Source organism: Triticum aestivum, chromosome 3D (assembly GCF_018294505.1).
Source record: "Triticum aestivum cultivar Chinese Spring chromosome 3D, IWGSC CS RefSeq v2.1, whole genome shotgun sequence".
Classification (NCBI taxonomy): domain Eukaryota; kingdom Viridiplantae; phylum Streptophyta; class Magnoliopsida; order Poales; family Poaceae; genus Triticum; species Triticum aestivum.
In genome coordinates this window covers 67,820,355-67,835,973 of record NC_057802.1, presented here as the reverse complement: position 1 = coordinate 67,835,973, position 15,619 = coordinate 67,820,355, and the positions used below count along the sequence as shown (strand labels likewise).

Sequence of the window (15,619 nt, the reverse complement as noted above, 5' to 3'; positions counted from 1 at the left end):
TTCCAACATCATAATCTCAATCTTGTTTTAGGACTATCGTTTACACTCAACGGTATCCTAAGATCCAAAAAACGTGATCACCAACAACACTTGAGCTAGTCCTAGAGGCAAGACTAGGAACCTTTTATTTAAATGTTTATCATTCCACACGTGCGTATGAGTTTTCCACTGAATCGCATATTCCAGGATCGTAGCAGTTATAGCATAGAATATAAAGTCTTTAACTATGAACATGGAAATATAATAACACAAATATTATTGCCTCTAGGGCATATTTCCAACATAGTGTGTGTAGAGTTGTATTAGTGGTTGATAGAACATGAGAGAATATTAATTCTACATTTTTTTCTTCATTGGGTTCGACACTCTTACTCATCGAAATGGCTACAATTGTTCCCCTACACCTATGAAAAGGTCTGGCTATTGATATCCTTTTGTTGCATACTTCCAACTCATTCATAAGAGAATAGGGGAATGGTCCAACTTAACATCAGAAAAATGATGCAAATGGAAATCGGCTGAATCATTCATTGTTCGTAGGTGCATGATCCAAACGTACCCATCAGTAATGTCCTCTTGCCACCTTTTTCTCTAAGTTCCAATCCATCCATGTATAGGCAATATCCGAGAGACCACAAAAATCCACGACTTCCCGAAATTTTTGAATTTACAACCACACGCTCTCATTAGGCCCATATGTTGTTCCCGTCACAATACCTCGTTAAAATCACCAATACAAAGCCACGACAAGCCCGATTCATCAGCATGAAGAATTCTCATCATGTCTCAAGTCTTGTATCTCAGGTTTTTGTCAGCTTCATCATAGCAACACGTCATCCACCATGGATCCTTGTCCCCTTCTTTCACCTCCATATCAATATGATACTGAGAAAGTTTTCTAAGCGACAGAGCAACCGAGTTCTTCCAATAAACACACAAACCACCACTTCTCCACGAACTGCCTACTCCATATGCACTATTAAAACCCAAAGTTCCCACCACACCTCCCATCCAATACTTCGCAATTTTTGTCTCCACTACACAAAGCATCGTCGGCGCACACTCCTACACGAGATCGCGGGGTTCTCAAACCGCCGCAAGGTCGCCCAGCCCGCTGTAGTTCTAGCATAATGTATTCATTGGGCAGGGCATTCCATCCCGAGGGCGGACGCTGATAATGTCAATTTGTTGTTCTTTTTGGTGATGCGCCTTTCTCCGCTCTCTTATGATCACTCGGAGAGACATATGCCTGTGGGGGGGGGGGGGTAAGAGCTCTCCAAATGATCTCCTTTAGCCCTCCCCCTCCTTCCCATTTGCTAGAACCATAGATAGATCGAGCATCCTCTTGACCGAATCACCATCATGGTCCTCCACCTCTTCCTCATCAGTTTTCTTCAGTTAGCTCGACGGCGTGTCCCCGGATCTTCATTATCTCCCAAGTCTGCATCATGCAGAGTTCGTATTAGTGCAGAATTACCTCAGCCAGACCTAGCATGCCCTCGGCCACGGCTACCCATGGGAGCTCTCATACCTCCTGATGGCACGACATACTAAGCAGTCCATCTTTGTGTTATCATCCAGGACCCATACTGCTATCGTTAGGCTACCCGACCCCATCTCCACACTTCTTATGCATACATCCCATCGGCCCACATACTTGGCAAAAGAAAGGGATCTTCTCATACTAACTTGCAGCAGACACTTTCTTCTCCTTACATAGTCAATGAAGTAAAACAAGTGAGTGGTTTATTGGTGAGTACTTGCGCACACACCCGAACATAATCACCATCATAATACAAAATAGGCAACAACTGAATCTCTCTAACTTACCCAATTCTCCTTGCCAGCTAATCTACAGCAGCCACATGCCGATAAATATCTAGAACTTTATGAATTTGTGCCCAAACATATAAACCATCTAAAGTGATCAAGGACGGATCAGTACGCCCATCATGACCCTCTCGATGAGTCCATATATAGCCCCTAAATAGCCAAGGACCACCATGCACCACTTTCTCCCAATCGCCTAGACAGAACATCTCGAAGCTAAATAAGTTCTCGCATGCCTCCTGGTATTTTGGTTTTTGGGCTAAACCACACACAAGTTTCAGTCTCAAACATTGCACAACGCTAAACAGGCGGTCTGTGTTGAGGCGGCTGTTCGCCAACCACTGTGCCTCCTTCTCAAAATTCTCACCTACTCCTTCCCAATCACAACATAATCAAGTTCCTCATCTTTCAAATCAAGGTGTTTCAGCATCTCTCTAAGTTCTCCTCCATCGCACCCCTCGCCACCGATGGAGAGCTAGCCCCCTCCATGGCTAGGGTTGTAAGCCCAATGAGACAACAATCTCGCTTCACTTTCCAAGGTCCAAGGAGGAGATCGAAGGTAGAAAATGAGAAGACTCGTGTTGGAAATCTGGATCGTCGGCGGAGTAGGTTACCCTAAACGAGAGGGTAGGTGTTACTTTATTTTATTGACAAAATGGGTTTTTAGGGGTAAAAGCTAAGTTTTATTGATTAAAAAAACACAAGAGTGGAATACAAAATTAATCATGGGGGTGGCCCAACCACAAGTGGCGCCCCTGCTCGAGAGAGTTAGTCCATCTGCATCTACATTCACCACTCAACCTTCAAAGCTGAAAATACAATTAAAACTGGTTGCTCGCTGCTTGACCTCTTCGATGATGTTCCTATACCTGTTACCAGTCCCTTTGTCGATATCATTAATCACCTGCTTTTAATCCGATGCAACAACAAAGTTCTGAAGAAACAAATCTTGCTTCCAATGTTGCAACGTTAGTCACTCCCTCCACAAACTTCCGAGATAGAGACCTACAACGTCCCTACACACTGCACCTGTCAAGCCTATTTTTGCAAAACCCTGTAGTGGTGCCTTTGGTCTCGTACATGTGATCATAGGCCTGGTCTGAGTCGTTGTATGTTTTTGTTGTACCATCTCAAGTTCAGCAATGAACCTGTTTATAAAATGATGTGTAGCCGAAGGGGGTTGATATATTTTCTCGTCGATCACCTGTCTTCTTGCCCACCATATCACCCATACCCAATAGGGATACCGATAGGTTGACAAAAGCCTCATGTGAAAGAGTGTCGATCATCAAACACAGCCATTGCCTTGCACTCGGTCGTTGCGTAGGCTCGCTTATAGAGTCAAGGTGGGTTCGGAAAGAAGATTATACAGGAACTACTGGATTTAATTTCTCTTATAATAAGGAACCTAGTGAAAAATCCTTTCAGCTGCATTTTCTGTTCACAAGGTTCGTACACATTTTGAGATATGTTTTGACTTTCAATTATACCAATATATAAGCTGGGCGGCATAGAAGTTTAGTTAAAGTTGACTTTATTTAGTCAAAGTTGACCAAAAAATGCGTACGGTCCTTATAAACTATTTCTGAACTGGCTGCGTTCGGCAAAATCGATGCTCATTTCAGGCTTCATCCTGTCTCTAATTAATTTTCTCCGAGTCCTTTAGTGATTAGGAATAAAAACATGAAGTGCCCTGGCGGCAAACCCACGGATATAAAGATCGAAACTATGCAACGCGAGAAATACCAATAGCAGACAAGCTCTACAATGTCCTGAAGCACAACGGGAACGCACAAAGTAGCACAGTGGGGCGCCATGTTCTCCTGCAACGAGAAGACCTACCTACCTACCCAACCTAGCAAACTGGCAAAAAGATCTATATGGCCCTTCTATTCCATGAAAATAGGTATTGTGTTATCCAGTCAGGTGCCTCGCTGACCACTTCAAGTACAAAAAGGAAATTACAAAGCCGGAGCAATGATTATTAACAAAGAATTTCTTAGTGTTTACATTATTGTACACACCATCCTACGGAGATGCCGTGGCTTCTGCAGAGTTCAAGATCATAACCTCAAAGCTGAAGGCACCAAGATGAAGGCAAAAAAAAAGGGCATCATGCTCGTCTCGCCTCGAGAAAAAGCTCGGGCATCAATCGGAAGATTGAAACTGATGCAAAAAAAAAGAGTGGTGGCAGCTGGGGCACCACACAAAATAATCCATCTAGTCCCTTCCTAGCTATCTCAAGCATGCCTACGCTCCTGCATTATATAATACACAAAATATTATTGGAGGAATGACCCAACACTGAAAAAAATGTTAGCATCAAAATTCTGGAGTAGCTAGAATGAATAGTATAGCCACACACGAGGATGGCATACAGTCACAAATGGCATATATATCAGATAAAGGTTTCCCTAATACTGTTTCTAGTACTGGTACTGTTGAAGAATTGCTGGGCTCGTGTGATCATTTATGTTCCAGGCTGATGTTCTGATAATAATTTCAAACGCAAGTGCTTCATAGGATTAAAGGCAGTGATTGTACTCCCTCCGTCCCATAATATAAGATCGTTTTGCAAGCTCATCATGCCTTCGTTAAGACATGCATTGACCAATAATTACTCCATAAATACAAAGTTATATAACCTGAAATTTGTGTCACTAGATTCGTATTTGGAAGTACTTTGTTATGATAGTGATTTTGTATCACATAAATCAAATATTAAAAGAGTAATTGTTGGTCAATGTCTTGTCTTAACGAAACGAAATACGCCTTATTCATCGGAACGGAGGGAGTAGATAATATTGAGAATCAGCCAAATACATACTTGTCTGTATGGACCCTTTGCCTAATCCTCTGCAAGAATCAGCTTGTGCCAAATCAGGTGCAATGAGAGCATCCAATTTGACAACCCAGAGTGCAACTGCAGACGTCGTTTGTGGCATCGTTTGGAAGTATACAGTAATGTCATCCAGATATGAACTAAAGCTTACTGCTGATGAGCTTTGGTACAACCAATCCTCATCAATTGCCCCAACAAAATCAACAAGAACCTGCAGGGAAGAAACATGGCAAAACAATAAATTACCTGAAACTGAATGGATGTTCTGATATTACGATGTAAACAGGAAAAAGATACTGACCTGCAAAAGCTCGGGTAATGATGATGTTCGTCGCAGCCGCTTAACCCACAGGTTGTGCGAAGACTTCATCCACAAACCAGCGAAAGCTGCCGTAGGCATGCGTGCCTACATCAGCGCACACAAAATGAGGAAAAAATATGATTAAGAAGCTGCTATGAAATACTCCCTCCGTTCCGATTTACTCGTCGTGGTTTTAGTTCAATTTAAACTAAAACCACGACGAGTAAATCAGAACGGAGGGAGTACATATGCTATTTGTGATCAAACAAGTGACTGGCGATCCAATACAGCAACATAACTCAACTTTGAGTCACCATGTATCATAGTTTCTTAACGAAGTAGATCCCAGACACTAAACTCTGCGGAGAACAACCATGTTCTAGTACTCACCTCAATAGCATGAATGGCTGCTTTAAGTGCCTGTAGCTGCGAAGGAAGAACTTTATGATTTGGCACATCGTACAAATCCTCAGGCTCCCTGCATGTTGCCACATGTATAGCATATCTTTCTTCAAGATCAAAACCAACCTCAAAAGTAGAGTGGCATATTCTGCAATGTTTTTCATCTCTCCAATACAGATCATGACAACTTTCACAATGAACAAGTGATTCCTTAAATGATCTCTTCCCACACTTAACAGCAGTGAGGGAAGAATAAAAAGAAGTCCAGATCCATTTATCCAACGCTTGCAACCTTTCCCACTTCAACATCTTCTCATCACTTCTCCTCCCAACTTCAATTCCTATTGCAGATGATGCATTTTGAAGATTACCAGCTAGATATGTTGGAACAGAAGCACTGTCAATGTCTGATAGGGGTGAAGCTCCATCTCCACTACTTGGCTTGGGTGAATATCTGTTTCCACTGCTTGTCTCGGAACGAGAAGAATCAGATGATGCTGTGAGCGCAACTACACACCCATCTTCCAAGTGTTTTTTCATGCCTTCAAAAAGACATGATTGCCTCTTTTTCATTGATGCAAGAAGATAAGCTTCCCTGGTGCCTCTGATGTCTAGGACAGACAACAGCGAGAGTAAATCCTGCAATGCAAACAAAAAAAGAGCCAGTAACTTTATTTGTGAAGTTTAACCTCAAGTGATTAAATAAGAGGCAAATTTAGATGCTACGCAAATTAAGCAGGTGGGCAACCTGTGGTGAATCTATCACTTCCCAGTGACCATCTTCTGAGGACTCAAAGTAAACCCTACGGTGCCCTGGATCATCTGCTCTACAAGGACCAAGGAAGAGCCAGTAATTGTTATATCTGCGATCTGATCCTAAGAGAACAATTTGTGGCTGATGTGCAAATCCTGTGGGTGATTCGTTAGCTCCAGAGTCGGCAATGTAATCCTGACTCCTCAGGGTTCCTGACTGTCCTTGCATAGAAGAATCAAAACTGTGCGAGCTTCCTGGTCTATTTAAGTACTCATCACTAGATTGATAAATGGTTCTTGTACACTTCTTTATCTTCCCACCTGAGGCATGCGACTGTGCTCTCTGTATGTTAGACAGGACACTTTGTGGTTCCTATGAAAGGTAGAAAACAATAATATAAGATTCTGCAGCTTTCCAACAGGGCATACAAATAGAGGATAGAACATTTGTATGAAGGCTGAGCTTTAACTTGGAACGTGAACACAACAAAGTTATCCAAGATTAAGTTTCCCAACAACTGAGAAATGGCACTGGCTATTGTATGTATTTTCACTTCGAATACTTCAAATGAGTTATACGGTAACCTAAGGCAGGCACTATCCACTTCAGATGTCCATATACATATCCTAATGAAAGTAGTATCTACTTAAAATGTCCATTTCTCCTAATTCTGGCTAAGCCGTAAGGAGACACAATCATAGTGTAGTTACGAACTTAGGATAATCAATTATAAGTGCGATCATTTATGTTAGTTGTGGAGAAGTGAATAAAGCACATCAACAGAAGAAGAAAATTCAGTGGAGGTAAATTTGCATAAATGGTTCATGGGTTTGGATGATTTAAAAGAAAAAGCTGAAATAATGCCATAATCTTCTAAAAATGAGACCTTGCTCTCTTATCTCATCTGATCACTTCTAAGAACATCCAAACTATCTATGTAGTTACATTACCAAGACAGAGCACTATAGTCAGCCAGATTACTTCATACAGGGCAACATTAACAATAATGAAAAACAATAATGATCCTTTGAGTCCTAGATGGTCGTTTTGCAAGTTCAGTACTCCCTCCGATCCATAATAAGTGTCGCACTTTTGAACTAAGGTTGAACTAACCTTAGCTCAAAACTGCTACACTTATTTGGATAGGAGGGAGTAAGGCTTAAGCAATGATGCCTTGAACAAAGATGAGATGTTGCAATTGAAATATACCGGAAGAGAGTGAAGGTTACCTCAAGCCTTGGAACAGAACCAGCACCAGAAACAACATCTATCAAAGCAACCAAGCAATCCAGCTTCTCATCGATGCTTAGGTCTGAGTACTCGCCTTCCATCAACCCCAGAAGCCATCGTTCTCCGGAATAACTTTCATCAATTTCACTGCATTTATTCATATTTTTATGTACGTTTTTCTGTCTCCACCTGACAATTCTACTTTCATGCTCAGGATAACTCTCTTGTGGACCATCAGATTCATCACCACTGCTGCTAGCATCCCCATCATCATCAACAGTTCCAGAATCCTCGGTATCTGATCTAGGATCTTCTTTTCCTTTAATCCGAGGATCAACACGGAGACGATATGCAGAAGGCGCAATCTTCTCAAACAATGTGATGTCACTAGAGAGAGTTGAGAAAATAAGCTGCTCTACTTCTGATGCGCCAGAGAGATTAAGACCAATAATCTGAAGAGAACAATCAAGTAAATGCCACGGAGATACTCAACCAAAAGTATATACAGAAGGCCAGCTATCATCAATATGAACAGTTTGTTTCTGATACTACCTGTGGTGATTTGGCAAGTTCAGCAACCTTTAACCCACCGCTTCCTTTCTTAGACAATAGTGTAAACAATTCACCTTTCAGTGTACGAGGACGTAACCCATATTTAACCATTTGATTTTTCTCCTATAATTGAATAAAAGGATATATGTTACTTTGAAACATAATAGAAGTACTTGTAGGGGGGATCTATTGCTACAGCATATATACAAATATTGGTAGCTGTAACCTGAAAGGCGTGCACACCCACATACAAGTGTTAGATCTAGAATAATGAGGTGTCTCATTAAGTACCTTGTTAAAGAAATTCCGATTCAGCATATGATGATCTGAACCAAAACCTGAAGCAACCAGAACCTGGCGTAGTATTTCAACCCAAGTAAGAGAATTCAGGGATTTGATCCAAAAATTCACATCGAATTCTTGTTCTCTAACCTGAAAGAGAAACATAAGAGGCAAACCATTTAGCTATTGCAGTTTTCTGATAAGTTCTTCAAACAGGAAGCAGGTATGCAGGATGACAGTTCTCTTATGCATCCATTCAAGACATTCGCCCTAATGAAGCAGCATCAAGTAGTCTGAACTCTATCTAGTTACCCACCATCGAATCTATAAGAAAAGAAAGCAAGACAATTACTAACTCAGTGAAACTCGGACTCTGGTCCACATTCTATGGGTAGTACTCCCTCCGTTTTTATTTACTCTGCATATTAGATTTGACTGAAGTCAAACTTCATAAAGGTTGACCAAGTTTATAGAAAACAATATAAACATTTACCATAACAAATCTAGATGATGTGAAAGTACATTCAATAATGAATCTAATGGTTTTGATTTGTCATTGTATATGTTAATACTTTTGTTTATAAACTTTGTCAAAGTTTACAAAGCTTGGCTTTGACCAAAGCTAATACGTGGACTAAATAAAAACGGAGTATGACAAGACGAACACCTCAACTGAAACAGAAGTTTGGTGCTGCAATTGACAAAGTCATGGAACTAAATAAATGTAAATATGAGAAGAATAGCATAGTCAGTTTCTTCACACAAAGTAGTATGATTTATCAGACCATATAGAAAGATAAGGATCATGTTGATGTCACACTTATTGGCTATTGCACGAGCACTGTTACTCAATGTAATGAATTATGATGAACACAAGTCAGTAGCCTCGTGCTACTAGAAAACAAAGCCGATTCATCCTACGCTGCCATTTATTAGACCCTGTAGGCCCATTTTGTTCTTCAAGGAAATCATTAACTTGATATCCAGAGTAGACTGGAACAGGAGCAAAACAAAAAAAAATCATGGTAATGAAACGGCTCGACAGATTGCTCAACTCCAGCACTAGTCTAAGACCATATACTTTGACTTCTGAATGCAGCATTATATTCGAACTATAAACTTTACACAATATGCAACAAACTCGCCAATATTTCTGCTAACATAAATAAATATACCCAACAAGGTACAATCAGACTGACAAAAACTAATAAAATGAACCTACTACTAAGTTCTCCACTCATTCAAAATTCCTCTGTGAACTGTCCGACAATGCTGAAATGACGCCATAGCATAATAGCTCTAGAATAAGCACAATGTAATTCTATCTTTGAAATGAACTAAAGTGTACAGCACATTTCAAAACTCACAAAGTTCAGAAAGCTTGAGAATCTGCTATCTTTAGACGATCTTGGTACAAACACACTGCCGCTGCCCCTTTCTGTGTTTAACATAAGTAGCTTGAGAAGACTGACATGTACTTTCCCCAACAACGAGGAGTCCTGGAGGTCACATTTGCACAGTAAGAAAATTATACAGAAAATTATACCAATTTCAGGGAGATTTAACAAAAATTTCACCTTGTCATGGAATGCTTGTGCAAACTCATCAAACGTAAAGGGATGAACATCCATACTACCAAAATGTGTGTAGACAAACCGGACAACCTGCCAAAAATATTTTCGAATTAACAGATGCTGGCCACAGTTTCAACATGAAAACTGGTAGAGGAAAGGTGGGCGCACTAAAATCTACGAGCACGGCAGTAACGCAAACAATAAGTGAAGGAAGAAAGAATTTTTCAGTTAACCAAGTTCATATGGGCTATTGAGATTTTTAACAACATGCTTAGGCCATTAATGTTCCAAACAAAATAACCAAATATATTATAGGAGACATGTAACTCCGCCTATGTCTTCTAGGCATAGCCGGTCCCAAGCCCAGGTAAAGGAGGAGGGTTGTGATAGGCTTGGCGAGCCAACGTAAAAACTAGCCAGTCCCATGGGTATGAAACCCAATTGAGCGAGAGTAGTACTAGGATGGGTGACCTCCTGGGAAGTCCTCGTGAAAGGGTTTCATATCTAATGGTTGTGATAGGCTTTTGGCGAGCCAACGTAAAAACTAGCCAGTCCTTTGGGTATGAAATCCATTTGGGCAAGAGTAGTACTAGGATGGGTGACCTCCTGGGAAGTCCTCGTGAAAGGGTTTCATATCTAGCCTACCCCAACTTGTTTGTGACAAAAGGCTTAGTAAGAAGAAGATTATAGGAGACATGTCTAATATTCCTGCTGCCCAGATGCAACTAAATCCAGTAAACTACAGTATGGAAAGTTGAAGCCAGTCTTGTTCCACGACCAGCAATATACAGTAAATTCCATAGAAGTTGGACAGACTGATCATGAGCTTTTTTTCATTTCATGTAAGGTAAATTCCATTAATGATGATAATACTACTCATGTATTCTCAAAGTAATGTGTTGCATTTAACCTGGAAGAGCTTTTTCACCATTTCAGGTGATGACTCCCAAGGTTTTGTGGGAAATGGTTGTTTCATCCTGACACTTGGTGGAGGAAACCTGGCAAGTAAATCTGCAAGAGAAGCACTAATACTTAAGTAAATTGGCTTATATTAGAAAAAATGAGAACAAAGAGGTAGAGGATGATATTGCAATTTGCAAACCTTTACAAAGGGGGCACCCATGTCTCCCAGTTGAAGAAATATGAGCTGAACATCTTAACGGATTAGGACCTGCTTGTAACTCACTGAGCTCAAGCTCCTCATCATCAACTAAAGTAGCCTGTTCAGTTCGTAGTTCTGAGGATTCTGATTCATCAACTGAAAGATGGCACTCCACTGGAGGATGCTCCTTCAAATCAGTAACTCTGCCACATGGCACCTAAAATAGCGAGAGATCACCATTAGTGTACTACACAAAAGGCAGATTAAGTTCCATTTAACCAGATTAAAAAGGTCAAATTGCGACAGCAAAAAAATGCTTTCCTTCCAAATGACCGCCATTTAATAACTTTACAGGTCTAGATTCGCATTCTAGAGGAGTAGAAGTTAGCTCATTATCTCCATATGTGGACTTCTCCAAGTAATAAAGCTTACCTTTCTTTTACTCGGTGGAGGTCTACTCTTTTTGTTTACTTTCTTTCGTGGCACAGTTTGTTTCTGCACATAAGGTTATAAGGAGGAAATTATGAGTTGCTAATTCAGAATATACAACTACTAAAGTTTCAAATAACATAGGCTGTATCAGACCAAATTAAATAAGCAACTTTACTTGGGCAAGCTTTCCACCAAAATCTTCGAATGGTCTCAATGACCTCAAGCAACCACTTTCATCAATGAAACTGGAGCAATCTTGAATTTCTGCAGTTTGGGAATACATTGCATGCCACACTGTCATTAAACCTTTGCCCTTTCCATGCTTCCTCACAGGATCATTATTCTCAAATGGCAAAGTGGATCTCTGAGCAGTAGGCGACATGATCTGCAGATGAACATTTTTTTAGAAAGGTGGGCACCTGACGTTAGAGGTCTCAATATAACAAATGGAAACAAATTAACATGGACTACAATTACAAAAAGGGACAATAAACACAAAAGGTCAGTTTAGCTAACAGCATCTTTATCTTAGTCACTAAAATAATTTGTCAATCAGCAACTGACAAAATAACACAGGAATTTTAAGAAACAAATACGGTGGGTCTCTAATCTTACATCTAACCGAATAAAAATGAACATTAGAGTGCCTTCAGAAAGACTGTTACGGCAAATAGCTGAATAAAAGTGATACTCCCTCCTTCCCAAAATATAAGGCGCCGATTGACTTTTCTGGTCTTCATTGCACAACTTTGACTATGATTTTCACGTATTGTATATCTATAAAATTAGTATACAAACATACGAAATAAAATTGTTTTGCAAGACAAATACGATGATGCCATTTATATATGCTCAATCAATGTACTTTGGTATATATCAGTGGTCAAAGTCGTGCATCAAAGACCGCGCAAAGTCAATCGCGCCTTATATTTTGGGAAGGAGGGAGTACTAAGGCAGGGACTGTAAATCTTTTATACCAATTCAAATGTGGGGGGCATCTCTTGCCCACAAAATACATGGGATTTAGTGTTGTATAACCTGGCCCAAAAGTTTCTAGAATCCATTGTTCTAGTTACAAAAAAGAGGCCTGATAATAAAATAAAGATAATGCTGGATCAGACTGACTACCAGCAGTTCAGCACAGAAGATGACACTAGCTCATGATTGTACACTACAAAGCATGGATACGGCAGAAACTGCCGAAATGCCATCCTAGTATGGGGGGATACGGGGAGACTCGCGGATACGCCGGGATACACGTATCCCGCAGTATCGCATCTTTTCCAAACTAAAAAAAGGGAAAGAAATCGGGATACGGCAGATACTCTGTGGACACGGTAAGGACTCGGGAACCAGCCTCGCCGCCGCAGCCTAGGGTCGAGGCTGCTGCTGCCTGGACTCGCTTCTCTGGTCACCGGCTCGACACCGCTGTTTCCCCCAAGCCCAGCTCTTCCCCAGACGAAGAACATCCATCCAGCAGAGAGGAAGATGGCAAGGCGTTCGACGACAAGGAAGAAGGACCGGGCGGGGAGAAAGATGGGGACTACAACCAGCAGCGAGGGATATAAGCGGTGGCTCAGTCTTTTCTTCTGCTCTCTGACAGCTCTCAGGCGGCTGGAGGAAACGAGAAGAGAACGGCTAGAGGAGCTGACTAGTCTAGGGTTTCAGGAACTGTACCTTATATGGGCTGTGAGTGGAAAGCTACATGGGCCCGAGTGGAGGGTTCGTATGGACTATGGGCTGCCCCAAAGTCTTTTATCAATAGAAATGAGGCAACATATATCCAGTAATTCCTTGACAAAAAACATATATCCAGTACAAAATCTCTGATCTAAAAATTATCATTAATTTTTTCTTACATGCTATTTTTCTGTATATTTATATACCCTGCCATATCCCCGAATGCTTGTTTTTGAAAAATGCCCTATCCCGTGTCCCCGTATGCGTATCCCCGGCTTTCCGTCCCCGTGTCCGTGCTTTTTAGATTGTACACACATGATGGCACCAAATGGTATGGCAACAACCAGTAAACAATAATTAACACGGGAAAAAAAGTATGTGCTAGAAACGACAATGAAAATGTGTACTTAGCCTAAATAGTGAGTTAGTGACTATGCTTTCATAAAAGGCTCTGGTACAGAAAACCAAAAATTATGCTTGACCATACTGACTATCAGCACCAGTCGTCATTAGCCACACACAGTGAGACGAGGCACGGCACCAACAGGAAACAAAAGCTGTGCTAGAAATGAAAATGAAAACACTTGAGCAGCCTAAGCAATACCTTTCTCTTCTTCAAAACGCTTTGATCCTGGTAGGAATGATGTCCTGTGGTATCTGCAACTATTAAAAACAGCATCAATCAATTCAACATGATATTGTGAGGGTATTAACCGCATCTACAGAATGCAATTCAAACATGAAGTATGCAAAATATGTTAGCAGCATTAGTGTTAGAAAAGATCAAATGGGAATAGAAGGAGATTGCAGATCCTGCTAATTCTACTTTCCTTGTTTACCCAGAAGTCTAGTTTAGTGCCATTACAAAGCAACCACAACTTGAAGAACAAATGAATAGGACGAACACAATCAAGCACAAGATGCTCGATACAATCTCCGTATTACAAATGAGTGAAGCCCAACGAAAAGGTTGGGACTTCCATAGCATGCTAACTCATTAACACAATTAGTATTATTTTGAGATGGACACAAGAATGAGGGAATGCATGCCGAAAGAGAAGGATGAAACTTACATGGCATGGTAAATAAACAATTACAGTAAATAGCAGTGCTTTGAGATGGAACATAAGAAGTGCTACACCTACCAAACAAAAAATGAGACAATTACCAGAGTTGTTAATAGAACTGTGTGGTTGATTAAGCTTGATTAGGTCTTTTGCATGGTTTAACCTACTGGGACACACAGATAGAAAGATATGTCTATGATGATAAATGACTTTCTCAGTAACCTTTAGTGCTACTAGAGACAGACCCCTGACATGGACATGTGCCCTTTCAGGAAGGAGATCGGGATCACCCCCAAGAGATGGACCATCCTTGCGGAAGACTTTCCTCAGAATATAATCCTTCGGAAATAGGACTTGTGATCGAAGTGTGTGTTTCTCTCCTACAAGGCTCATACTCCTACCAAGAGTAATGTCATCCTCGGGCTGCAAACCCGCAATACCTTGCATTGGAGATTGGCTTGAATTGGAAGACCTGCTGCTGCTACATCTAGGCCAATTTGATCTTGCACTAGCTTGTGTTTCCACATGAACCTCTGCAGCTTCCATGTGTCTCCTCTCTTTCCGCCTCCGCTCTTTGAACCATATTCTGACCTGGTTGTAAGTCAAACCAACAGATGCCGCATACTCTGTCAGATCCTCCGGCTTCGGATATTGTACCTCTGGATCGAGAAATTGTTAGCCACAGCACAAAAAGTTGAACAACAAAAAATAAGACATGACAGCAGGAAAGGAGCTTGAAACACTAGCACATGCTTACCAGAATAAAAACTCTCTAGCATCTGGATTTGCAGGGGAGATTTCTTTGTCCCTGCATTATCACTCTTGGCTAGAAATCCTTTGGCCATCATCTGGAGAAAACCATAATCAGGCCTCAGCGCACAAAGCAGGCAAGTGACAGTAAACACCGTGTTACAAAACACTAAAAGGCCTGGGAAATAGTAGCTTGACGAATCTCAATTTGTGTTCAAGAGCTTGAATGCTGAGAACAGTGACAACACGACTGGGGAGCAAGTATGCAAAGAATTACATATTGGGCCTGGTGCTGCTAGAGCAAACGCTTGCTACAAAATTAGGATTCAAGCGGCAAATTTCTACCAGCAACAACCGAATAGGCCAGTATCGCAGGCCTGGTCAGGAGGCCCTCCTAGCTTAATTATCCATCTAATTAATGCCCGCCTACTCCTGACAAGAGAAATTCGAGTCCAACTTGCAGTTGCTAGGGGGGTTTCCTTGCTAGGGGCGGGGGGTACTCCAATTTCTCTCGCTGGCTGAACCATGGGCGGATTTAGAGCCAGAAATTGCGGGGTCCAGTGAGTGGGGTTTAACTCAATTAGTGGATGGAAACGAGCTCATACCTCAAAACCCAATTGCCAGAGCCCGCGGACGGGGCGGAGGCAGCGAAGTCCCGACGAGGAGGCACGGGGACGGCGATGGAGGCGACGCGCATGAGAGACGGGGGCGGGCGGCGGGTGTGCGCCGCGGGCAGCGAGGGGAGCCGGTGTCCTGCTGGGTGGCCGGCGGGCGCGGGGTTCTAGGCGGCGGCCATGGATGGGGAGGCGGCGAGGTGTGCT

The 15,619-nt window shown here is 41.6% G+C and overlaps 1 protein-coding gene across 1 annotated transcript; it reads right to left on the bottom strand.

Annotated features, from left to right (window-relative positions):
* Window positions 1-3,791: 3,791 nt before the first annotated feature.
* Window positions 3,792-15,613, bottom strand: LOC123077478 (homeobox-DDT domain protein RLT3). The gene is made up of 18 exons (XM_044499758.1): window positions 15,404-15,613; window positions 14,806-14,896; window positions 14,489-14,707; window positions 13,586-13,638; window positions 11,477-11,686; window positions 11,302-11,364; window positions 10,870-11,086; window positions 10,678-10,778; window positions 9,771-9,857; window positions 9,561-9,692; window positions 8,203-8,343; window positions 7,912-8,034; window positions 7,359-7,811; window positions 6,124-6,501; window positions 5,364-6,014; window positions 4,974-5,078; window positions 4,658-4,883; window positions 3,792-4,088 (listed from the first exon to the last, which is right to left on the bottom strand). The coding sequence occupies exons 2-18, from the start codon at window positions 14,894-14,896 to the stop codon at window positions 4,081-4,083; spliced, it is 3,258 nt and encodes a 1,085-aa protein (XP_044355693.1). The 5' UTR covers window positions 15,404-15,613; the 3' UTR covers window positions 3,792-4,080.
* Window positions 15,614-15,619: the final 6 nt, after the last annotated feature.